The 24,943-nt window shown below is 46.6% G+C and overlaps 1 protein-coding gene across 3 annotated transcripts in view; it reads left to right on the forward strand.

Moving 5' to 3' along the window:
• Positions 1 to 16,005, forward strand: part of plppr2b (phospholipid phosphatase related 2b) — a 43,146-nt gene extending 27,141 nt beyond the window's left edge. For 2 of the 3 annotated variants that reach the window (XM_068592094.1, XM_068592096.1), the window contains 5 exons: positions 10,627 to 10,747; positions 11,112 to 11,362; positions 12,325 to 12,501; positions 12,979 to 13,112; positions 13,873 to 16,005. In XM_068592094.1, the coding sequence (XP_068448195.1) occupies positions 10,627 to 10,747; positions 11,112 to 11,362; positions 12,325 to 12,501; positions 12,979 to 13,112; positions 13,873 to 13,981 (792 nt within the window). In that variant the 3' untranslated portion in view covers positions 13,982 to 16,005. Of the gene's footprint in view, positions 1 to 10,626; positions 10,748 to 11,111; positions 11,363 to 12,324; positions 12,502 to 12,978; positions 13,129 to 13,872 lie in introns of all 3 variants that reach the window. The other variant, XM_068592095.1, reaches the window with a different exon arrangement.
• The last annotated feature ends 8,938 nt before the right edge of the window (positions 16,006 to 24,943 follow it).

Raw genomic sequence — 24,943 nt, forward strand, 5'->3', positions numbered from 1 at the left:
GGAAACGAGTCTGGCGCCTCAGCAGCAGTTCGCTGCTCTAAGTTTGTTTTCTGTGGCTCTAAAAGTTGTGAACGCCTTCGTGAGAGATGTGATGTGACAGGAAGGATGCTCTCATGCCAGAGTTTATTAAGAGAGAGCGCCTGATGCCAAAAAACATTGTGCTGTTGTTGCCGTCATATCTTCAAAAGCAGATGATAGTCAAAGCCAAGTTTTGTGTGTGTGTGTGTGTGTGTGTGTGAATAATCTGTGTGCGGTGACGTCTGGCAGAAGTAAAGCAGATTCAGGAGGTTTCAGGATGCTAAAGAAGGCCGTACTTTGCATCCCAGAGGTCAAAGGTCAGCTGGAGGTAAAAGACGCTCTGTTTTAGAAATGCTTATTTTGTGGTTTGGCGGTTTATCTCTTCCCCTGCAGACTCCAGGACAGACACACTGCTGCAGACACATAATCATTCGGCGATATTGCAGGAGCACGAGGAAGAGGTGGAGTGAGAAGAGTCAGATAACCAGCAGCGTCTCCGGTGTGTTGCTCTTTCAGTCGCGTCCCTGCTGCTTTTTGTGCGTCTTGTACGAATCTGTATCGCTCACATTTCAGTACAACTCGTTCTCGGGGAAAACTCATTTGCGCAGCGTCCCTGAAGTCGACGGTGCTGGAACCTCAGAGCCAGACCAGCAGACCAGAGGTGAGTTTAGTTTGTTTGCAGAAAGCCGACAAAGAGGAGAACCTTCTCGTGCAGTGGAGCGAGGTGACGCCGATGTGATTACAGACCATCGAGCTCTCCCTCAAAGACCAACCCTCTTGCAGCAGGACAACGCTGTGCATCCACATCCTTCTCCCCCTCCATTGATAATAACAGTCAAAAATAATCAAACATAACTCCTCTCTAAGCGCGAGGCTCCTCTTCCAGCTGCAGCGAAATCCAATCCAATCTTCTTGATTGGATCTCAGGTTTAATGTGGAAGTGTCAAATCTAGACCGTGGACAGCAACACTCTCCCTCTTTCTCCTGTCAGGAACACTTAGTTTCCTCCTCCCTGCTAAGGTGTTGGAGGTAGACAGGTCTGACTGGTGGTGGGAGGCAGTCGGTGGGCCTGCTTCCCCTGCATTAAGATGGCTCCCATCATGCTCCCTGACTGCTCCATTGTTATGCTAATGCGTAGCAAATTATGCTATTCATAAAACTCAGGCTTTTCCCGTTTATTCGCCTTTTCTCTATTCTATATTTACTTTCTATTGTTACTGCAATCACAGTTGTCATCTTTGACAAGCGACCCTAAAGGAATCGGCTGGCACAAACGCACACTATCGCGCACAGACGCACAATCGCACACTCCCACGTGTGCGAGCCGAGCGATCCTGGACGAGGGGAGATCGAGCTTTTCTTCCGACGTTTTCCAGTTGATCGCAACTGTCATCGCACTCGTGTGTTATCGCACGAGCTGGGGGGAAATGCACGCACACACACACACACACACACACACACACACGAGCCCAGCCTCCTTAACACACAAATCAGTCCGATGCCCGTATGCAAATTGACCAGAAGTTTGCATACTGTTAAGCCTGGGGACAATCCTTCATGAATAATGGAGTCCTGCATGTGACAGACGGGCGACATCATCAGCTTCCTTCACGGCGAGAGAGGGAGCACGCAAAAGTTCAACAAAAGAGATTTTTGGCTGCTGATGTAAGATGTGATCCCATTACGGCATCTCCGAGCCATCGGCTGTCCGTCTGACCGGGGTTTGACCTCTGAGGGCAACGGGCGACATGTCCGGTTGGCGTGGTCAGCGGGTCGGCGATAGACTTCCTCCTGCGTCACTGCAAGTAGCTCGGATTGTTTCAGCGGTCTGCTCTCGGTGAGCAGCTCACAGCGTCAATGAAATGAAAAGACATTTCGCGCCGTGTGTTCTGGCCCTTTTGCCGTCACCTCGGACCGTCAGCGCGCCGAGCCGTGATTGGTTGATACGACTAACGCCGCAGAAACCAGAGCGCTTACGACACCAAACTCTTGTGCCGGATGTGACGTCGCGCCAAGCGACCGGTGACTTCCGTCACAATGGACTCGGTCCAAAGTCCCTGAGTGTTTAGAGGCGTCTCATTGTCAAATCATTTAGTGTTTGAGTCTCTGACAGACATGTTGAGCCCTTATGAACTCTTTCTGTAAGTCAGCATTTGATGCCGACTTTGCCTAGGGGAATTACCCCCAATGCAACGTGACGTTAATCACACAGTTCCCAAAGGAAGCACGGAGACGTAAAGAAACACAAAGATAACCGAAGAGGCACGTGGGCGCGCAGCTGAAACAATACCTTCACAACATTACAGATCAAAGATGGAACATAAAATCAGAGGAATGGAAGCAGAATATTTATATCTAATGTTTATTTACACTCATCAGACATTTCGTTCTGACAAAAACAAGTAAATAGATCATGTAAAATGACTTCTCACCTCTTGAGGAAGACGTTCAAATCAGTGAATTAGAAGTATTACATCAATTGTGCACAATATTCCTGCAGTCACGTGATATGTTGCAGCAAAGTGACGTCCACGTTCATACTTACACGCTTGGCGGGTGACGTCAGTGAGTCCCTGAGGGTTCAGGGTTCAGGGTTCAGGGGTTTAGGGGTTTAGGGGTTTAGGGGTTCAGGGGGGATCGGGCCGGTGTGTCTGCTTGAGGAGCTAATCATGCTAATGAGGGCGTGTGTGTTGTGAAGGTGGAGCGGCTGTGAGCGAGGAACAATCTGCTGCAGAGTGAGGGAGCAACGCGGTCAGCCGGAGAGGTTCAGGACAGGAAATGAGGCCAAAACACTGACGACCTCGATCAGGGATTAACCCTCTGAAGCCCAGGCAGTTGGGGGCAGTTGTCCCGCTTGTTACTGTGCTAGTCCTGCACCTCTGTGGAGACGCAGAGACCCGAACATGTCTCATGACTGTCACCATGCCAGAAATCATTAACATTTCGTGAGTTGAAACACTGGAATCTATATTTCCAACACTTCATCAGGCGCCTACAAGTGTTACCCGTGTTGGGCCGTACGTGCTAGATATATTGAACATCGATATGTGTACAGCATCTCCTGTCTCTGCAACGCTGTGTTCAGACTTCTTGTCACATTAATGTCGCTCTCAGGCTTCCTGACGCTGAGGAGCGAAGAATATAAAGGTTTATTTTACACAATCTGGTAAAAGCAAAAGGTTTACTTGGGGCATAATCTTATATGAGACATGGAATAAAATGTGTTGAATTAAATACAGTTTTAAGCTTTGTTTTGGTTTCTTTTCCTTTCTTTTTTTTCTGCACATGATGTATTCAAGGACCGTAGGAAAGATGGAGGGGAAAAACAACAAGGAAACATGCTTTTCAATCCCCAGCCGGCGTGTTTTGGTTCAGACGGTTGCTCTTGTTGCTTGTGAGCGAGCTTTAACTGTCAGAATGTTGAAAACGTGACTCATGGTTGCTGGCATCAGTGTGATATTATTATAAGCTAATTTAATTATTAGTATTTAGTATAATCTGTTTTGCCACTGCCCATCACCATCTGTCCATCCATGTATAATTCCTCCTCTCTGTGTGTATTTGCATGTGCAAGAGACAGACAGACAGACAGACAGACAGACAGACAGACAGACAGACAGACAGACAGACAGACAGACAGACAGACAGACAGACGTCGTGCTTATGAGATGGAGCAGTGAAAAAAAGGGCAGAGGGTAATAAGGGATAATCACGGCTTTATCCGGTCGCTGCCAATCACGCCGGATGGAGGATTGAGAGGCGAAGGCGGCGGCCGTGCGGCCCCACGTCGATGCGCCCGAGCAGCCGTCCGCTCCCTCTGCGATAGCCCGTAATAAGAGCTTTAACCCGGGGATGAGAACCCTAATCCAGCCATCCACTCACACTCGGGCCTCACTGATCCAGGATCCCCGCTGAACGGAGAGGCGGACGGAGCGAAGCGCCTCGACTTCCAGGAAGAAAAAGGGGGGAATATGAGGAGGTGGAGAGGATGGAGGGGGAGCGAGGGGAATACAACGAGAAGGATGAAGAAGAGGAGACGAACGGGGTCATTCTTCAAACCTTACTGAGCACAAAGAGAGCAAGAAGCAGGCGAGAGAGGACAATTTATACTTGAATCAGTGTTTGGTAACCTAGTTTCTGCTCCACAAAGACCTGGGAGAGCTGCAGAGAGAGAGAGAGAGAAAAGGGAGATGGATGGAGAGAGTGTGGGTGCTGATGAAGCAGCTAAATTGTCATGGTTACCATCGCCAGTGCGGTGTGTGAGAAGGCTGCATGTGTGTGTGTGTGTGTGTGTGTGTGTGTGTGTGTGTGTGTGTGTGTGTGTGTGTTTAAAGCAGAGCACTGGGCTTGTAATGTCAACAAACGTCATGTGATGTACTTTATGGAGACATGGTGTAATCCTAGGGATTTGTGTTTTCTCTACACAACAAGAGCTGTTTAAAAGGTGCACATGACACCCAGAAGCCCCTCGGTTATGAATTAACAGCAGACAGGTCACGCTGGTTTGTTTTTCTCACAATATCTCCAAACTGAGACTGAGATGAATACAAAACTCATAATAATCTGTAAAGAATGCACGGAGACACTGGCACAAATCTCCACCCCCCTGAGCTTAAGATGCTTTTTATACATTATGACGTCAAACTGGTATTTAATGCTGCGTCACTTATGCTCCCGTCAGTATTACTCACAGTGCACGGTGTGTTTATTATCCGTTTACATCCCTCTGTGTGTAATGTCTTTTTTAAATTTTATTTAAGGCGATGTATCTTTGCGGAGGCGCCGTAAAGTGAAAGTGATGTTTAAATCTGTGGTTAAAAAGCATCCACTGCCGCACTACACAAAACATAGGTTTTCAACCGACTGCATTTACAATCACTGCTTCATCCCTTTCCTCTTTTTCCACGATTTCCTGTCGTTTGTCATCTTTTTTGTTGACTTCGTCGTACGCGCAGACACACTTGTCACGCGTTTAGAAAAGAGGCAAAAAAAGAAGTTCCCCAACAATCGACTGTCACGGTGCCACAAAAGGTAGAAAAATCAAAGAAAGCCAATTAAGTTGTGTTCAGCCTCCGGAGAGTCTCCCACAAACATGCTCTTCTTCCTCTTCTGCAGCACCCCACATCCTTTTTATTGTTCTATATTTTTTAGTTGGAAAAATCCAAAGTTGCTAAACATGCTGGATGAAAAAGTCTCACTAACAACTACACACACACACAAAACTCAAGTGTGCACAAACACGTGTCTACTTCTTTTGTGTTCGTGTGATCCTCATCTGCCCTTTTTTTAATTCTCATTTTCATCTGCTTCTCTATTTTCTCTAACTCATTTTCTGTTATCTTCTCATACCCGTTCCTCTTCCTTCAGGTGTTCACACACACACACACACACACACACACACACACACACACACGCACACACACACACGCACGCACGCAGCCTGTCTCCTCATAACACCATCTTCTGTGACTACTTGAGCTCTCTCTTCATCCTTCAGACTATCCGAAGGTAAAAGAAATGCAGCCTAACAAACATAGTGATTGCCGCAAGGCTCAACACTAATTGGCGGCCAGGTGGTTTTCACCTTGTTCCAGGTAATGTCCATAAGAGCAGTGGTTCTGAACCATGAGCCACCGCATAGGTTATAATTAAAGACAACAGAAATATTACTGTTTCCATGAGACGCTCTGTTACAATACAGCTTCCCACCACCTGGTGGCGGTAATGCATCAGTCGGTTGTTTAACGAACTCCAATAAGCAGAAGAAGACAGTCAGCCAGCCGCTAGCCTGTAGCAAAAGTTACGGAGAAGTATTTAAAATGCCAACAAATTAAGATGAAAGCGCTAAACCCTCCTAAAAGTCAACATGTTAGTTTAAGTACACTCCTGCCTCTGTGAAGGGAGGTAACGAGGCAGAGCCCAGTGTGTGGCGTGTGGGCTAGTGCTAGCTAGCGTGTGGGCTAGTGCTAGCGTGTGGGCTAGCGTTTGCTAGCGTGTGGGCTAGCGCTAGCTAGCGTGTGGGCTAGCGCTAGCTAACGCAGCACTGAAGGCTCGGCCAGTGGGATTTTTCAAGAGATGGGAAAATGGGCCCCAGAAGCATAAAAATATGTCGTGTCACTGACGTGCAACTTCAATATAGAAGTATAAAAGTAGTAGCATACAAAGTGAGGGTTGTGGTGGACGGTAGCGGAGAAATAAACAGACTTTCACCCAAGAGACCATTGTTAATGTCTCGTTATGTCACCCACTTTTTGTACCTTATGTACTTAACACCTGTTATTTAACAATCATATTTATTTTACACAACAAGCGCATGTATTTATCCAAACCCAAATGTTTTTCTCAGCTTAACCAAGTAGTTTTATTGCCTAAACCTAACCGACATTGATAGTAGGCGCGTCCTGATTAATGCTTGTTTTGTTGTGTCAAATGTTGTGTAGTGTTTTCAAAGTTAATATCCGCAGACTGTGACGCTGTGATGGCAAACACAGTACACTACATGATGGCACGACTGCTGAACCTCACATGCTCTCAAATGACCATCCTCTGAGGCAGCGCATCACTTTCCGAGCAGAGAACATCTGTTGAGCTTTAATTGTGTTTCAGGATTACTGAATGTCAGCCCATCTCATCTTCGTCCTAGAAATTGTGGGTAGCTTTCCAATCTCGCCCGACTTTTTGTTTTTGTTCGATCCTCTGGTCCCTTAATAATTATTTTGTTCTCTCACACATACACACAAACGTTTTTTCATCAGCTTTCCATTAGTGCGCATTGGCTTCTGCTTGTGTGCCAGTGCTTCACTTTGTGCGTTGCATTGAATGTTTCACATCCTTTTGTTTGCTCATGTCTCTGCATGTGTGCCTCAGTGCTTGTTAATTTGTTTTTTTCAGTGACAAAACGACAATGACATCTATGGACTATGCAGTTGCTGTACTGTAAATGTTGAATGGCATGTATTGTGGCTTTGACTTGTTGCCTGCGGGTTGAGAGGTTTCTTCTGAGATGAAGCGGTTTGAATGAAGAAGGAAGAAAGAGGCAGGCTGCTGGTTGAGGCCAGACGGGATCTTGATGTCATTAAGATCTCATGAAACAAAGTTGTCACTATGATTATTCAGCGTGTCAATGTAATATATTGTCGTAAAACAATTGAATCAGTTGTCTTATCACAATATATTCCATTACAGCACATTATATGTTACCCTAAATACCCCGTTCACAATATCAGTCACGTTGTTGTATTTGATGCCTCAAAATGTAACGTTCAGCATTGATGTCTACCTGAAACAAGATGCTGAGTGCACATGGCAAAGGCTACAAGACCACAGCATAACACATGCATTTAATGCATCTTTTATGTTGTCCATCTAAAGCTGATTTGACAGGTTACAAAACATATAGAAGTGTGCCTGAACTCTAATAATTCAAGATATTAGTTCATTAGTAAATTTGGTGCTGAACATAAAGCCTTCATTCTTTCTGTTGACTCCTCAGATATTAAATTTACTCCCAAGCTGCCACCAAAACATCTGCAAGCTCATTAACATTTCAAGAGCGATAAGATAAAATCATCATATATTAGTCCCTCAGTGTGGGCATTTCAGGATTACAGCAGCACTGCTCTCAAGTAAATAAGATAACAAAGAATCAAGTAATATAAATAAACAGTAGAACGGTTATAAAACAGACAAAAAATTAGCACTAATTAGTATCAGTATTAGCATTTTAGTCCGAGACCAAGAGACTGTGGCCTTTGTGTATTCTTTGCATGAGTATTGATCCCTGCTGTCGTCCGAGCTGCTGGAGAGGAGCATGCTACGACAAAGCCCGGAGCTATCGATGCATTTTTATAGTTCTTTTCTATCACACACCTTTTTATTGTGATTAAAGCAGAGCAGCGGGAAGCGACCTTTCGGTGATGAAAAGGGATCCGTATCGACAGCAGATACTCTCGGGCGCTCGGCTGTGCGAGAAATGTGGCCGTGGATGTGAAAACATGAGCTCGGGAGTTTAGAAAGGGTAATCGAGCGAACGGTGAAGGAGTAGACGCGGCAACCGCTTCCCTAATGTGGCGGACGCAGACTTCATTCTGCATCACAGTGAGAGAGCCGAGACGATGTTATCACCTGCAGCGGCTCCTGATGCGTGAGCTCTCAAATTAGCTCCAGTTGCCAGGAACCTCCAAGACAGACAAATTGATTTCACATCAGATTGTCATGTGTGTGTGTGTGTCTTCACACACTGCCGCCCTGCAGACATGTCTCTTATTGTATGGCATCTTCGCGTTGTAATGCACGCCCCTTACACGTGTTTTTGGCCACGCTGCTGCAGGCACAGCTGGTGAGGCCAGCTTGGGAAGTTCTTTAGATAGTTTCAATTATGTTGCAATCATCCTCTTTTCTCTAATCTGTAATCTCAGCTACATGCTGATTAATTGCCATTTGCAAGTCTCTCATGCCTTCTGCCCTTTTGGCTGCTGGCTGACTCTCATCAGTGGCTGCTGTCTCCTCCGCTCCTCCTCCTGTGTTTAGACACAAACCACAGACGCTCTGTTAAAACCTAACACCCACACCTAAACACCACCTCAAAGAATTCCTGCAGCCCAAAGCTCTGAAACAACCTCTCTAACAACTGGAGGAAGGCCTGTGGACGCCACGTGTTGTTGTGTTTCTTTCTCAATGGAGCTCACCATGAAGCAGATCATTCTATTAGCAGAGACTCTAATGAGTCGCCCACTGAAATGTACACATACTAACTGGAACCAGCCAGACCACGTGTTGGTATACCTGCTGTACAGTAGGCTATATATATATATATATATATATATATATATATATATATATATATATATATATATATATATATATATCACATACTAAGCCTGTCTCTGTGGCATAACAGTGCTGTGGGACTGAAGATGCAGGAGAGGATGAATGAATGAATCTCTCCCTGAATCCAACATGGCAGGGTGAAATCTGTCCGCTTTAGTGCAGGAACGCTACGAGTCGCTGCCTTAAAGAAGTAAGAGTGTGAAAACAAACCAGTGAAATGACTCAGACCACATTGTGCCGTAATAAAAAAGACGACTTGACCCACGAGACTCCTTTGCGTCTCGCTGAATGCCGTTGTGTTGTGTGAAATGTTATTGTTTTTTTTATATAAACTGACCACAAATTGGGCAAGACTCCAAACGGAGAACTTCTCCCACCGGCGGTGCCGTCGTATGTGAGTGAATATTTCGATGAGTTCCTGATGGGCGGGGCTGGCACCTTGCATGAGGTGACGGTATGAGTTAGTGAATGTTGACATGAAGCACTGTGAGTGGCTTCTGAAAGGCGCTATAAAAAATGCAAGCCCGCTTACCAAATTGGGAATCTTAGCGGTTCCTGACAACATATTAAAACTTAATAAAGCGACATATGAACAGCTTTTAGCCTGGCTCTAAATTCTCACTCTGGTCTCAAGGCACGCAGACGCAATGCATTGTGGGGCAGATGAGTATGCGCAGGAAGCTTGTCTCATACTTCTTGCGAAAGGAGGTATACATGCAGGCATCTCGCCCGTCCAAATCCTCAATTCTATTCACAACTACGTGATTTCAAACGCAGGTTGAAATCACATGGCTGCTAACAGGCAACAGGTGAGCTCGATGAGCCGTTTGTGTGGCAGGTGAGTATAGCGAGCAGAGCCAGGAGGCCACGCCCACGCGCCAACCCAAGGCTTCAAGGCTGCGTAACTTTGTGGCACTCGGGTCGCCTCGAAACTCCCTCCAACAAAAAGAACACACAACCCTTCGCCGAGACCTCCCACTGCAGTCAGCGCTCAGGTGTAAAAACCTTCACCTGTCACCAGCACTAGCTCTGCTGCATTAGCATCGTCCCACGCCTCCGGCTGCGGGCCATGCATATTGGATGAGTCTTTAGTCTTCATCCATCCACGTCCCCTGATCCGACGGGTGTAGTGTGCAGGACCAGGAATGCGTTTTACGCGGCGTTTAGCTGATTCATGCCGCTGTCAAAAGAGATCAATATCCTGCTGATTGGACTCTTCAAACGGCTGCCAGAGGCTCGCAGGGCGGCTTCTTTAAAAGGTGTTCTGGATGTGTTACGGCTATCATAGTAAAGACTTAACGGCGCTTTTATTGAGGTGTGATCAGGGTCGGGTAAAACATGAATTAATGCATTTCAAATAGTTCATGAAAATACCTCAAGATGTGTTTGATTTATGTTTTCTGGCAAAACCCAATGTTCGCTTTTGCGGTTGTTAACCCGCCAGCATTATGAATCAAGGTGTAGCCTTGGTTTTATAGAGCTGCTGTCAATGTGTATGGAATAAAACCTGGAGAAAAAAAGAGAAATGGATAGATAGAAGGCGCATGAGAAGTTGAGGTCGACAAACTCCCACTGATGAGAGTGAATGGGAGCTGTTAATGTTGGGATTTACGAAAGCGGCATAAAGCAGCTAAATGGTGAGATATGAAGCAGGCCGGCCAGAGAAACATAATCACTGTGAGGCCGAGGGAAGAACATGAATAACAGATAAAAACATTTCATCTTCCTGTTTTGACAAAGACAAATAAAATGTGTGTGCTGTCTCTCTTTCTGTCCCAGATTCTGATCGGGGAAGTGACCAGTTTCTTTGTGAAGACGGAGGGAGCTCAGGAGAAGACCATAGTGACCGCCGACTGCTGTTATTTCAACCCTCTCCTCCGCAGGATTGTACGTTTTCTGGGTCAGTTAAAGTACGAAAGATCAGAGGTTCTGCAGCTGAATGGAGCCTCTGTGCTCTGGGACGAGGCTCATTTAGACCTGCACCCTCCTCCAAGGCCAGAGAGAGGGAGATGTGTCCTTCTGGGTTCCTGTGGACTCATTTTCCCTCTCTCCATGTTCTGCTGATGATCTTTTTCATCCTCTCTGATGCCTGTATTTATCCATGTTATATAAAAGCAAAAGGTCACGTCTGTCTGGCCTTTCTCTCCCACGCGGTTAGCAGTCGAACATTCAAGTGTTTGTTTTTCATTGACTCACTTATTTTGTGTTTGCATACGCACAACCCTCCCTCTTCACCCACTGTATCTCTCTTCCCTGTCACACAGGTGTCTACTCCTTCGGGCTCTTCACCACCACCATCTTTGCCAATGCCGGTCAAGTGGTGACAGGAAACCAGACGCCGCACTTCCTGTCTGCCTGCAGGCCAAACTACACGGCTCTGGGCTGCCACTCTCCGGTGCACTACATCGCCGAGCGCCGGGCCTGCACAGGAAACCCGTACCTGGTGGCGTCCGCCCGCAAGTCCTTCCCCTCCAAAGACGCGGCGCTCAGCTTTTACTCAGCCATCTACACGGTGGTAGGGAACCTTTTAGAGATGTGACAGCAGACGCACCGCGGGGCTGCGACCACGGGGTCTATCATGGTTGATGAATCGTTTACTGACACTTTATCAATCTGAGGAGAAAGAGAGAGAAAGACTTTAAACACATCTTAGATAAAGGTACCAAAAGTACAAACACATGTTCTGCCTTGCAAATTACCCTTCTCAAAGCCCCGCCCCTCGAATTACGATTGGCCAATCATAACGTTGCATAGCTTAGGCCAGTGCCGACCAGTTATCGGCCTCTGCTCCACAGACTTTAGTGCAGTCATTCCTTATTTCTAGAGCTGCGCTACTTTCTTATTTTTCTGGCTGGTTTAGTGGATTTGAAGCGTGTCGTGGTTAAACTTTGTGGAACAGCGGTACGTTCTAAAACGCCCCGTTTCTGCGTAAAAGCCCATGGAGCTAGTATCCTCAGGGTGCGTTAGCACATCGTCACACAGGAACAGGGTCGTTCCTCAGCTTCGGTGTCGTCTCACTGTTCACTGAGTCTTTATCTTTCTGAACCCGTGTTCACTGCTGAGTCACTTTGACATCCTGGATGTGTGTGTCCTTCACAACGCAGATTGTAGAGCCTTCTGTCAGCTTCTCTCTGAAATCACTTTTTCACAAAAATCAAACAATAATTCAGTCGGTCCAGTAGAAAGCACTACACACTTTTTCTCAGACGCCCACGTTCAAGAAATGAAATGTCTTTCAGTCTTTTGCAAAACACAGCTGGAATTGGCAACACATGAAAACACTACGGTGGCAGTGTGTTCATGCCGCTTTCTGCTCTGAAACCCTGCAGAGAGCGGCCTCTTGTGGCTCGTTCAGGTTGTTCATCTGTTTTAAATCTTCTCAGCCGGCTGACTGAAGACTCACCCGGTTCCCCTCACCGTGAACAAGTTACCGTGACGTTTTGAAATTAGATTTTGAAACGTATCTCCGTCCTCCAGATGTACGTGACCCTGGTGTTCCGGACCAAAGGGACCCGGCTCACCAAGCCCACCTTGTGCCTGGTGCTGCTGTCTCTGGCCGTGCTGGTGGGGGTGGTGAGGGTGACCGAACACAGAAACCACTGGAGCGACGTCCTGGCTGGGTTTGTCACCGGAGGGGCCATCGCTGCCTTCCTGGTGAGGGGGAGGGAGGGAGGGAGATGCGGGAGAAGGAGGGTGGAGGAAGAGATGGATGGAATTGCAGAGATTAAAAAAAAATTGGGTTGTGATTTTTTTTGGGGGGGAAACACTTTGATGGACTCCCACACACTGTCCCACCTATGACAGTGAATGGACTGATCTGAGTCTTTACCATGGTACATTTAACAAGCAGAATTTGGTCTTGGGACCTCTTGGCTTAAGTCAATTTTTTGCAAAAACCTCTGGGATCCGTGTTAACTTTGAAGATCAAAGCGCCCCCTGTGGTTCATTCCTCCTTCCACGCCGCCTACAATGTGTCCTTCTTATTGTCTCCCTCTCACACTGTAAGTGTCCTCTTCAGTGATGTTGCTGTGCGCACTTCCACGCACCAGAACACCCTCCATCTTCCAAATGCAACGGAGCAAATCTCTGTCCTCTTTGTACCTTTTAACTCGTTCCTTTGCTCTCCGTCAGGTTTCATGTGTGATCAACAATTTCAAGCAGACCCAGATCGCCATGCAGACGTCTCCTCCGCCTCCACAGCGCCCAGAGCCGGCGATGGGGATTCCTCTCCTCAGCCTGCCCCGCGTGGAGAGTCCACTCGAAAAGTTAAGTGGCCTCCAGGTAAGGGGGGAGGGGAGAACCACCAGAGAAGAAACACTGAGGAAATAGTTGAAATAATCTACAGCAGCACAATCATCAACAGATAGTCGTTCATGTGTGTCTTTGACTCTTGTTGTCCTCATTGATATTTTTTGTTTCATGGATGTCATTTATGTTTCTATCTGTCTGATGTCTCTGTCGTGTCCACTCCATCTCTTGTCTTCATTAACTATAGTTACTAATATTTTCATGGTTAAGCCTAACAACACTGTTTAGATTAAATTAAATTTCCTTAATTTACTGCAGTTATTGTATTCTGTGTGTGTGTGTGTGTGTGTGTGTGTGTGTGTGTGTGTGTGTGTGTGTGTGTGTGTGTGTATTCCCTTGGGGATTAATAAAGTATTTATCTATCTATCTATCTATTTATCTATCTATCAAGGTAACCAAGAGATAAGAAACAAATTGATTCATATATAAATATTTTTAGTGTATTTTACAGCTGATTTAAGACATGAGTCGAAACCGACCAGTTAACACGAGATGCTAACAGAAAGCTAACACAAGAGATGCTAACAGAAAGCTAACACAAGAGATGCTAACAGAAAGCTAACAAGAGATGCTAACAGAAGGTCAAGTGAAGGTTTTGGGCTCTGTCCCTCCAGGTTTCTAACTGCTTATGTATTTTGAAACGTGTGATACTCTCTGAGTCCTTCCCTCCTTCCCTCTCTCCTAATCTTCCTCCCTCGTCCTCTTCCCTCCTGATAGGCTCCAGGGCTACCGTATTCTGAGATCACATGACCATCAGCCAATCCCGTCCCCCGCCCCTCCCGATGTGCTCCTCCCCTCGCGGCGTTGCCTCACCAGCGCAGTCTAGACCTGCCCGCCGCGTGCCCCCCGCCATGCCCCGCCCACCCCGCAGGACGACATCCTCTCAGACGAGTCAAATCCACGCAGGTCTGAACGGTCCACCAATCACAGGAGGCAGAACGGCGGCGCGCGCGCGCGGCCGAAACCTGTCACCCGCTCAGGACCAGCAGAAGAGGACGCGCGCCTCGATGTCCCCGTTATGTCCTGTTCGTCCTCCAAGATGGCGTCCTTCCTTCTTTCAGGTGATAAAAAGACCCGATGAAAGAAGCCGCCAGAGCTGTTGAAGCAATACTGTGTCCCCGTTTCCTCGTCCTGTTTCCCACAAAGACCCACAGCAGTGACTCTGGAGCCTGTTGGCTGCTGATGACTTGATGAACACACTTGATCAAATTAAAGTAAATCAGCGCCGGTGGATCGTCCTCGACAGACCATTTCGCAACACTCAGGACAATACGGTGGGGGAAGAGGGACAATATATAGAATCAAAGAACCTCTTATGGAGTCAAAATGCAGGTACCGTCGAGTATTACGGTCCCGATTTTTATTTATGTCCGCGAAACCGACGCAATCGAAGAGGAAAGCACCTTTTACAAATGACGGCACAGGTGAACCAGTCTAGTGTTCAGTGATCTGCTGTGTCTTATTTGTTCATGAGGGATTCGGGTTGATCTCTCAGGCCGTGAAGCGACTGAAGAGAGATTCATCCACTCCAGGGCTGTGCTTGTGAAACCACCATCAGCTGATTCCCCACCTGAGCCTGACTTTCATCGGCTCTCCAAATGACTTTTACTTACTATTCAGGTGTGTGCAGGGCTCTCAAGTTTTGAAGGCAGGCAAGCGTGACATGAATCCCCAGGAGACGTCGTCGACGACTGGGGGAGGAGGGCGGGGAAGAAGCAATGGTGACGACGATAAATACGCGCCGCCGGACGGCTCCAGTCCCGCCTGTCGATACATCTTACCCGGATACAACACATGCAAATGATACGTTTTTCTGATTGGCTGTAGCCCATTTCTTTTTTTTTTTGATTGGCTGATGAGTGGCTCCTCACGGGGGGAGGGGCTTGATTCCTCCGTGGTGAGGGCAGCGCGCGACCAGGTCATGTCTGCGCGCTGCGGCACATTAAAGAGCCTGGAGGTTTTTTTTCAGCGTGAGAAATACGATGTGTGGCGGGAGGGCGTGGTTTAAGACCGAAATGCGTGACACTTGAGAGCCCTGAGTGTGTGCGTGTGTGTGTGTGTGTGTGTGCGTGTGTGTGTGTGTTTTCTAACCGTCTGTAGGTTCCACGTCCATGCTGTGAAATAATTGGATTTAGTTTCATTCAACTTACTGCCTATATGTGGACTTCTTGCACCGAGATCCCTTCTTTTTCTGTCACGTCCTGCATCTGAACGTCAACGCATTCTCCCCCCTTAAGGGAACCGAGGTCACAGACCAGTGTGTCACACAGAGGGAGGACCTCTAAGTTTTGTATAGTTTTGTACAGTAAATAGGTTTATTTACACGGTATATACTACATTATCATTATGTTTAGATAGTGTGGACAATGTGAAGCGTCCTGCAGGAACCGAGCAGAGGAAGCGTCCCGCTTCCACTGGCAGGCAGGTTATTCTAGTAGGAGAGTACGCAATGCGTTATATAAAGAAGACATTTTATTAGGCGTGCGTGTACGTGTGTGTGTGCGCGTGTGCTTATTGGGATTGGTGTGTATGTTCATAATAAGCACATTGTACGGCAGCGAAACTGTTAATTTGGCAATCTGTTTTCTTTAGTTAAACTGTCAAAAGTAGCTGCTATAATTACACACCTGTGCTGGTGTGTAACTGCAGGCCTTCACAGGAACAATGCCGTAAAGCAGAAGGTGCTCATTATAGCTCGGAGATTACCTAAAGGAAAACGTTTCAGTCTGGATCCTTTTTTTTTGTAAACAAGTGAAAGGGTGGAGAACACCATAACTGTCCCAAATAATGTTATTTTCATGTTTAAAAAAAGTCTCTGTTTTGTATTTATTTACCAAAATAAATTGCAATTACAACACATTACTGCCTGTGTTGCTTCTTCTTTTTAAATCTTGATTTGTTGTAATTCCTCGTAATACCCTTGTTCTATTGAAGCACCTCTTTTTGTTTCCAGCTGTGCATTACTGTGAGTAAGTTAAGTGTAAGCTAAGAAACCACTGGGTTATGTTTCTGGTTAGGAGATCCCTCCCTGCAGAGGAAGAGGAAAGGAAGACTTAGACAAGCTCCTGAATTTAAACTGTACTACGACTGGAATGGTCCATCGAGCAACAACAAACTATTCTAAATCAACTATATTAAATATAGTGGATTTATTACATTTACTTACACTAGCGTTGAAAAGTTTAGGGTCACTTAGAAATGTCCTTGTTCAATAAAGATAACAGTAAATGAGTCATAAATCCCCTCTGTACATTGTTAATGTGGTGAAAGACTATTCTAGGTGTGAACGTCTGGTTCTTCATGAAATATCTACATCGTGTATAGAGGCCCATTTCCAGCAGCTATCAGTGTTCTGATGGTACATTGTGTTTGATCATGGCCTTAGAAGACTAATGGAGGATAGAAAACCCTTGAAAACCCTTGTGATGATGTCACACAGCTGAAAACAGCTCTGCTGGTGAGAGAAGCTCTAAAACTGTTCTTCCTTTGAGCTGGTTGAGGATCTGGAGCTTCACATTTGTGGGTTCATGAACTCTCAAAATGTCCAGAAGAAGAGAACGTTCATGTGAAACTCTGCAGTCTGTTCTTGATCTAGAAGTGAAGGATGTTCATGAGGGAACCTGAGGAGGAGCTGAACATGTGTCTGTGTGAGCCCAAACTTCTGAACCGTAGCTTATACTGAAGGAAATAAAATATAAAACAGAAACCACTGAACCGCTGGCTCATATCTGTCAACACACTTGCTGTAAGAGCGACTGTATCATGGAGTTGTTGTATGGAACAACAGCTGGACGTCCCATGATTCACTGTGAGGAGACAACATCTCCTGGACGGCTGCAGCTCAAGAGCTCTGCACGCTTCAAGGCCTCGGCCTAGTTTTCACTTAGTTATATTTATGTTATGGATGCTTTGTTGGATGAGATAGAGGATTTTGTGTTCAATATTGTCAGTATTACATAATTTGAACTGTAAAACTAGATGTGTCATGGCTTATGATCAGACCGCTATAGACCTGGTAATAAAACATTGACAGAAGAAAACTCCAGATAAAACCAGATCCTCCCTTCGCATATACTTAACTTGTGATCTTTACCAGTTTATTGTGCTTTAAACTTGTTCTGAACTCAAAAGAAAACGTCATTGACGTTCACTTTACTGACTAACGACTCGCACAAAATGTCAGCGTATCCTGTAGTTTGGTACGGGACTCGACCAGCGCTCTTCCGAGTGGTCGTCCCCATGTTTGTTTGACCCACAGCCGCTGACATTCATTTAAAACAATAAAAACCCTGCACATGGCAGGAAGGCCGTGGACCCACTGCTTTGGGTTCAAACCGTGGCAGCAGTGCGGCGTTGCGGCCACCAGGGGGCGGTGTTCACCACGGCAGCCTGAGGACAGCGCCAAAGGGAGGGGCTGTCATTAAGCCTCCAGCTTCATGTTCATTCAATTAAACTGCACATTGGCAACGTAGAAATATGCTATAACAGAAAGAAGGATTTCAAAATGTTTTCCACACGAGACCTCTGATGACCCACATTAGTCATTAGTCATCAAGCTAATAAATGTAACGGCACAATTACCTTGAAACGGAGACAGAATATCTCTCTCTCTCTCTCTCTCTCTCTCTCTCTCTCTCTCTCTCTCTCTCTCTCTCTCTCTCTCTCTCTCTCTCTCTCTCTTCTCTCTAAATTGGCCCTGTCTCTCCCCGCCCCCTCTTTGTGTTCCTTTGAGTTTGTGTTTGTCGGTCTTGTTAACGACGAGGCACACACACACACACACACACACACACACACACACACACACACACACACACACACACACACACACACACACACACACACAGAACTCTCTGCACTCTCTCGACAACATTATCTTTTCCGGAAATTGCTTCTCAAGCACAGCCGGAGCCCCATTAGAAAAGAAGAGCTCTACGCTGTAACCTTTTTAAAAAGCCATTAGTGATGCACCTGCTTCTCTCTCTCTCTCTCTCTCTCTCTCTCTCTCTCTCTCTCTCTCTCTCTCTCTCTCTCTCTCTCTCTCTCTCTCTCTCTCTCTCTGTCTCTGTTCCCATTTGTGTGTCCTATTTGTCTCTCTTGTTAACACTGACACACACACACAGTTTCTCTCTCCAGCTTCCAGTCCTGCAGACGGACTGCTGAGCAGCATCCTTCCCCTCCAGTTTGAGTATGAATCACTGACATTTTAAAAGTTCTGTGCCCGAGTGCCAAACCTCTAAATTACATGATTTAGGTGACTTATTGAAATGGCTTGTGACTGTTAAATCAGTGTTTTGGACGTGAGTAATTCCTTCTCGAGGCTTCACACCGGGAACATTTCATAAACTGCAGTGAGGAGCTTCACTCGAGCAGAGATGAATGAGGGCTGATTCATGCAATGTTTGCCTAGATTTGAGCATACTAGCTCTTGATTATGAATGCTGCTCCCACGTATAGTGTTGTAGTGTTTTCGTCACGGTTTTCTGACACCTTTTACTCTCATTACTCTGAGACAAGTGATTTAGTGTTTTGCTTCCTTTAAGTGATGCTAATCCTAAATGAATGGGAGTGACATGACGTACTGACACGTGCACGACATAGACTTGTGTGTAAATGCACATGGTACATTTGTGTGTAAGATATTAAATATATTAAAGCTGAATTTAAAAACTTAAAGTCGGTAACCTCTACTGGCCACCAGGGGGCGACTCGTCTGGTTGTTAAAAGAAGGCTGGTTGTCTGGAGGTCTCTTGATTTATTCCCTCGGTAAAGATTGTAAACATGAATTTATGTCTCAATCGCTCATTTGGAGTCTTCTTCAATACAGCGCGATGTTCATTTAGTAAATTATGGATCCATTAGAGCAAAATGGACAATAAAGGCCGAGCTTTACGGTGCGGCGGCCTTGTGATTGACAGGCCACAACCACGGCGCTGTCCGGTCCGGGAGTTGTCCGTGTTTTCTTCTTTCAACAACTTTAACCCTTTCACAACGGGTGTGTAGTTGTTGAAAGTGTTAAGTTGTGTTGGACTCCACCGTGTCGTCCCTTCTGGTTGCAGTGAAACAAGACGACGACGGACAAAATCCAAAATGGCGTTGGCTCCCAACCAAGATGGCGACGGCCAAAAAAGACTTCAAAACGGCGATCCACGCACGAGCGTCACACACATGGATCAGGAACCGGACCGACGGCGGGGGCAAGTTGCATAATGGGTAATGTAGGCGCCAAGTAAAACTGTCCATCACGAGTCTGACAATATAATAGGAGACCAATGAAAAAAAGATGTGTGTGTGTGTGTGTGTGTGTGTGTGTGTGTGTGTGTGTGTGTGTGTGTGTGTGTGTGTGTGTGTGTGATTTCCTGTGATGAATGAGCTGAACTTTGCTCCCTGACTCAGTGTCTGTCTGTTTGGCGTAATGTTCCTGACCGCGAGGTCACAAACTGTCTGGGGCTGTGTGTGTGTGTGTGTGTGTGTGTGTGTGTGTGTGTGTGTGTGTGTAAGAAAAGAAGAAATACAAGGAGGAGAAATAAAAGGAGTGAGTGTAAGTGAGTATGTGAACTGAGGGAGATAAAGAGTGCATGGGTGAGTGTGGTTTATCGCATCCCAAAACAAACCAGCAGCCCCTGGGTAATAAAAATGTACTATCTGTCATAGTAAATTACAAATATTGGTCTTCGCCTTGCTGCAGTCTCCTGATTATGCTCAATGGTCTGCCTCTGACAATTATGAAGCCATTAACGCTGTGTGTGTGTGTGTCTGTGTGTGTGTGTGTGTGTGTGTGTGTGTGAGGAAGAGAGAAAGACTCTCTGGCTGCTTGTTTGAGGAAATATGCTGCTGTTTTCTTTACGGCCTTGAAGGCTCCGGTGCCTTCCAGCTTCACCTCGTAGCCGCTGAAAACATCTTGTTTACACGTCGGTTCTGTTTGTCTGTTTCAGACGTCTTTGACCAGAGAGAGAGAGAGAGAGAGAGAGAGAGAGAGAGAGAGAGAGAGAGAGAGAGAGAGAGAGAGAGAGAGAGAGAGAGAGAGAAGAGAAGAGAAGCAATGGGGAGGGAATTAAAGATAAGTTATTACAAAAGACAGAAGACGGTTTAGCACTATAGTGTGCATCATTACTGAAGCATTCAGCACACACACACACACACACACACATACACACGCACACACACACACACATACACAGGTTTTCTAGGGGCAGCTCTTTTACAGGCCACAGGATGAGGAGAGGATTATAAGAGGCCTTAATGCCAATCCCATCCAGCATGTCTGCGAAGGAAGACCATCAACCGGATACAGAGGTCCTAGGAGACAGGATTAGGAGTGGAACACACACACACACACACACACACACACACACACACACACACACGCACACACACACACCACAGGCTATAGAAACGTCTGTTAAGACCCTGCAGGGAACGTCATTCAGGACACGCACACCCAGGCTCATTTCAGTCTATTATGATTCCAGCCACTAATGACTGACAGAGTGGTGGCTTTGTCTCCCATGATGCTCCTCTGTTTCTGCATCGCATACACCTCCGTGCTTATGTTTATCATTCATGAGCAGTAGTCTATTGCATTCTTATTCTTGGGTCCACTTCTTGGACAACATAATAGGAACAATATTTCTGTAGAAACGACTGCATTGCTTTGTGTTGTGAGCATGTTTTGTTGTCGTGTCAGCGGCATTACAAACTGTGACTGCTACAAAGTTAAATCAATATTTTACAACATGATAAGCCTAAAAAAGGCAGCAGACTTAATTATTTATTGCACGTGATTGAATTGTATTTTGTCCATTAATATGAATATTAAAGAGAGACTGTACGAGTCGCAAAACACGTAATATTAAGTCAAAATATTATGATGTCACCCTATATGGGGATACAATGGAACGGTCCCAAACCCTCAAGAGAATGAGGCCATTTTCTCAATTTTACATATTTTTTTTAATTCACCTTTTAAATGTATTTACATATCAGACACATACTCATGTTTTACCTTAAAACAATTGCAGAACAGTCTCAGCTCTCGATATAATGAGGCACCATTGCCATAAGCCAAAAGTGTGAGGAGAAAATATGACCATGAAGCTGAATGATTGAAACTCGATTTTGGAAATTCTTCATATCTCTTATGAAAACATAACTTTGTAGTTTAGGTGATGGACATTAGTTTACCAAAGGTCTTCGGGTCACAGAAGCGGTGATAAAATGGTAGACACATGTGATCAAAGGTCTAAAACCAAATTTTTTACTATTGTTTTTTGAGTAGAAATGTGATCTGTTACTACTGTCATCAAAATGAGAGACGGACTGAAGAATGACTTCATACGAGCTTCATGGGTGTGTGCAAACGAAAAACAGTTTTTGTTTTCAAACAAAATATTTATCATATATTTGAGTCAACAATAGAAAAACAAACTATTTACAATGTTGACACGATGCGTCTCTCCTGCAGATCAGTACCAGAAAACATGTTTTAGCTGGTTTTCAGTGTGTTTGTGTGTCTATCAAGTGAAAAACACGAGTCAAAGACGATGATTGGTCATTCTGCATTTGAGGGCGGGACTTGAAAGGGTCGATACCATGAGCAACATACAAGTCCCACTTAAAACACTTAAAACAAACAGTATAAACAAGCCTACAGGTTTTGTCTCTAGGCAGCATTATTATTATTATTATTATTATGTTAGCTTCAGATGTATTTCATGTTTTACCATGCGGCCTGCAGGAGCTCCACGGTGGACCCGTTGAGGTCCCCGCACCACAGATTGGGAACCACAGCTACAGGGCATGGTCTTCAGCACCAGGGTTTGTATGGAGGAGGCATGGCTACGAGAAGGAGGAGAAAAAGGAGAAAAGAATGAGAGGAGGAGGAAGAGGAGGAGGAGGAGAGGTGAGGGCTTGCAGCTGAGTTGCATAGGATGCTGCTGCTGCTACTAGTGCTGCTGCTGCTACTAGTGCTGCTGCTGCTGCTGCTGCTGCTGCTGCTGCTGCTGCTGCTGCTGCTGCTGCTGCTGCTGCTGCTGCTGAGCTGCAGGCTCCATCGCTCCATCCCTCCCTCGGAGAGAATGGGAAAAAACAAGGAGTGGTTATGTGATTCCCTACAAGCAGGAGGAGAGGCGCACAGGAGAGAAAGGACTATAGCGGGGGATGGAGGAGGAGTGTGGGAGAGAGGGAGGGGGAGAGGGGGGGGGCGTTTCCCTACACAGCGTTGCCTATTCTCACACTCCAGCGTGGATACAACGCGTGGCATTATGGAGCGTCTTCTTCGCGGGAGCTGACGTGAAGGTGGAGACGCGGCGGTGAGTTGAACGTGAATATCTGTTTTCTCCCCGCTGCTATATTGTATTCACCACGGAGAGAGAGAGAGAGAGGGAGAGCGACATGGCGCCCCGTCACTTTAGACATATTGGTATTCATCCAAGTGAGGAAACAGCACTTGTCGACTGAGGCGCGCGCATGGGAGGCAGCGCGTGCGGCTGTGCGCGCGGCCCCGGGGATCAACGCCCCATCAGTTCCTCGTCGGCGCGCTTCTCTGATTTGACAAGCAAACAGGTCGGTCCCGTCAGCATCACTCAGCAGCACAACTAAAGTTCCCGTCGCATCACTTGACGAGCATCTGCACGTGCACGCGCCTCAGCCAGCGGCGCGGCAGCGCCTCTTCTTCTTCTTCTTCTTCTTCTTCTTCTTCTTCTTCTTCTTCTTCTTCTTCTTCTTCTTCTTCTTCTTCTTCTTCTTCTTCTTTTCTTTTCTTTTCTTTTTTTTACTAAACGATAGAGACAAATGTGGGTTTGAGTCTCCTCCACGCTCCCTGCAAAGGGTTAAAGGTTCCATCCCCACGCCTGCTACTCTGGAACTGGGTTCTCCTTGTCAGTGGAAGCGGATGTATTTACAAACAAAGAAAGCTTAATATCCAAGCCTGTCACGTAGGAGACAGGTGCTATCTGCAATTGTACAGTGTGTGCGTGTGTGTGTGCGTACGTATGTGTGTGTGTGTTATCTGGGCTAGTAGGCCAACTGGAGCCGATGCATGCTGGCCCAGCGAAATCAAGAAAAGCGAAGTGTTTCTGTTAAGTTTGTCGCTGAAACTTTGCCAGAGAGCATCTTCTCTTATTCTGCACTGCAGGCTGAATTGGTTGCCATCACTGAGTCATTTCTTTTTATTCTTATTTTATTTTATTTGTGTCTGGGTGTCGTGCCTATGAGGCTCCACGGTGTAGCCAAAGTGACTGGAGAGATTTGCTGTTGCAGGCATGAGCATAAACATCTCCATAAGAGCGCCTTTAGTTCCGAGCAATTAAGCAGTAATGTGCAGAGCTGCAGCCCGGCGTCCGTCTCCGTCTCCAGCCCGGCGACGCGGCTCTGGCCCCCGGCTCAGCCGCTTGTGATTCTGCGTCCTGTCTGCACCAGCGTGTACATTAAAGGGTTGCTGCGTCTGTTCTGTCAGACATTAATATCCAAACCGCAGACTGGTTGTCGTTCATTACGGCCCTCCAGCTGGAGCAATTCCACTTTCCAATCTAGTCAACGCCGGAAATGGATTTTCGTGCACAAACGCAAACCAGATGTCTTTCGGGCCGTGGAAATAAAGTTGGCGTCCAGTCTTTGCAAAACTCTTATTGGGCATCGTATACGCGGATGCATGGTCACGTGGGAGGGTATATACAGAGTCTCTGTTGGATATGTTGTAACCTACATGAAGCCTGTCTTCCAGCCAGACAGAGACTTCCCACAGCTGGCAGACACGTGTGGTCACAGGAGGGCAGCGAGTATTTTTACACCACATCTCTGACACCTTGACGTGCATCTCTTCACAGCTCTTGGTGAGAACAGAAGACACGTCCGCTTGAGTTGTCATCATCATCATCATCATCATCATCATCATCCACAGCCCCAGACACAGACAGTTGGGGATGGAGGATGGAGGAGAGAGATGAGGAGAGAGGACTATAGGTAATGAGGGAGACGAGTGTCAGGATCTTCCTCAGTTTCCTCAGTGAGTTTGTGTCTCCTCCCTCACAGGAGACAGTGGGTTCAGAGCCCCGGTGTGGGTGAGACCAGAGGGACTGTCAGTGGCAACAGACTTCTTTTGGTTCGATAGGTGATTGACACACACGAGCCGATCTGAAGGACGAGGGAAGCAGGGAGGAGAAGAGGTGAGAGGGTGAACGAGGGATGGAGAGACAGTGAAGTCACGCCAGTAAACTGTAGTTTTCGGAGGGATGGGGGGAGCTGTCTGTGGTGCTGATGCCCCCCCCCCCTCCATCTCTCCCCCCTTTCCCCAAACGACTCTCTTCTCCTCTCTTGTTCTCTCCTCCGCCGTTGATTGACAATGACTGTGTCCCTAATTGGCAAGTGTGGATGAGGAAGAGTCAGTTTATCCTCCATGGGACAGACCGAGGAACAGAGGAGGGAAGAGGGGTGTGTGGGGGGGGGGGGGGGGGTACAAGGAAGCCTTCCAATAGTGAGAGGAGGAAGAGGAGGAGGAGAAGAAGAAGAAGGAGGAGAAGGGGAAGAAGATGAAGATGGAAACTGAAATGAGAGGAGGAGGAGGAGGAGGGCTGGAGGTGAGGGCTGAACATCTGTTTGGTAATCCGTCCCCCCTCAGCGCGGCGGGACACACACTGACACCTATTTGATAATTGGTGAGCCTTCCCCCTCTCCCTCGGCGCGCGGCTAAATGGTTGCTTGATGCCGGGAGGCGGAGCGGAGGGACCGGCTGTCGGCGGTGCAATCTGTTTACTCGGTGCAGCTCAGGTGCACCGCGCTGCCTGTGCGGTGT

Source organism: Clinocottus analis, unplaced genomic scaffold (genome assembly GCF_023055335.1).
Source record: "Clinocottus analis isolate CAN_PGR_092001 unplaced genomic scaffold, fCliAna1.0.p SCAF_26, whole genome shotgun sequence".
NCBI classification, from domain to species: domain Eukaryota; kingdom Metazoa; phylum Chordata; class Actinopteri; order Perciformes; family Cottidae; genus Clinocottus; species Clinocottus analis.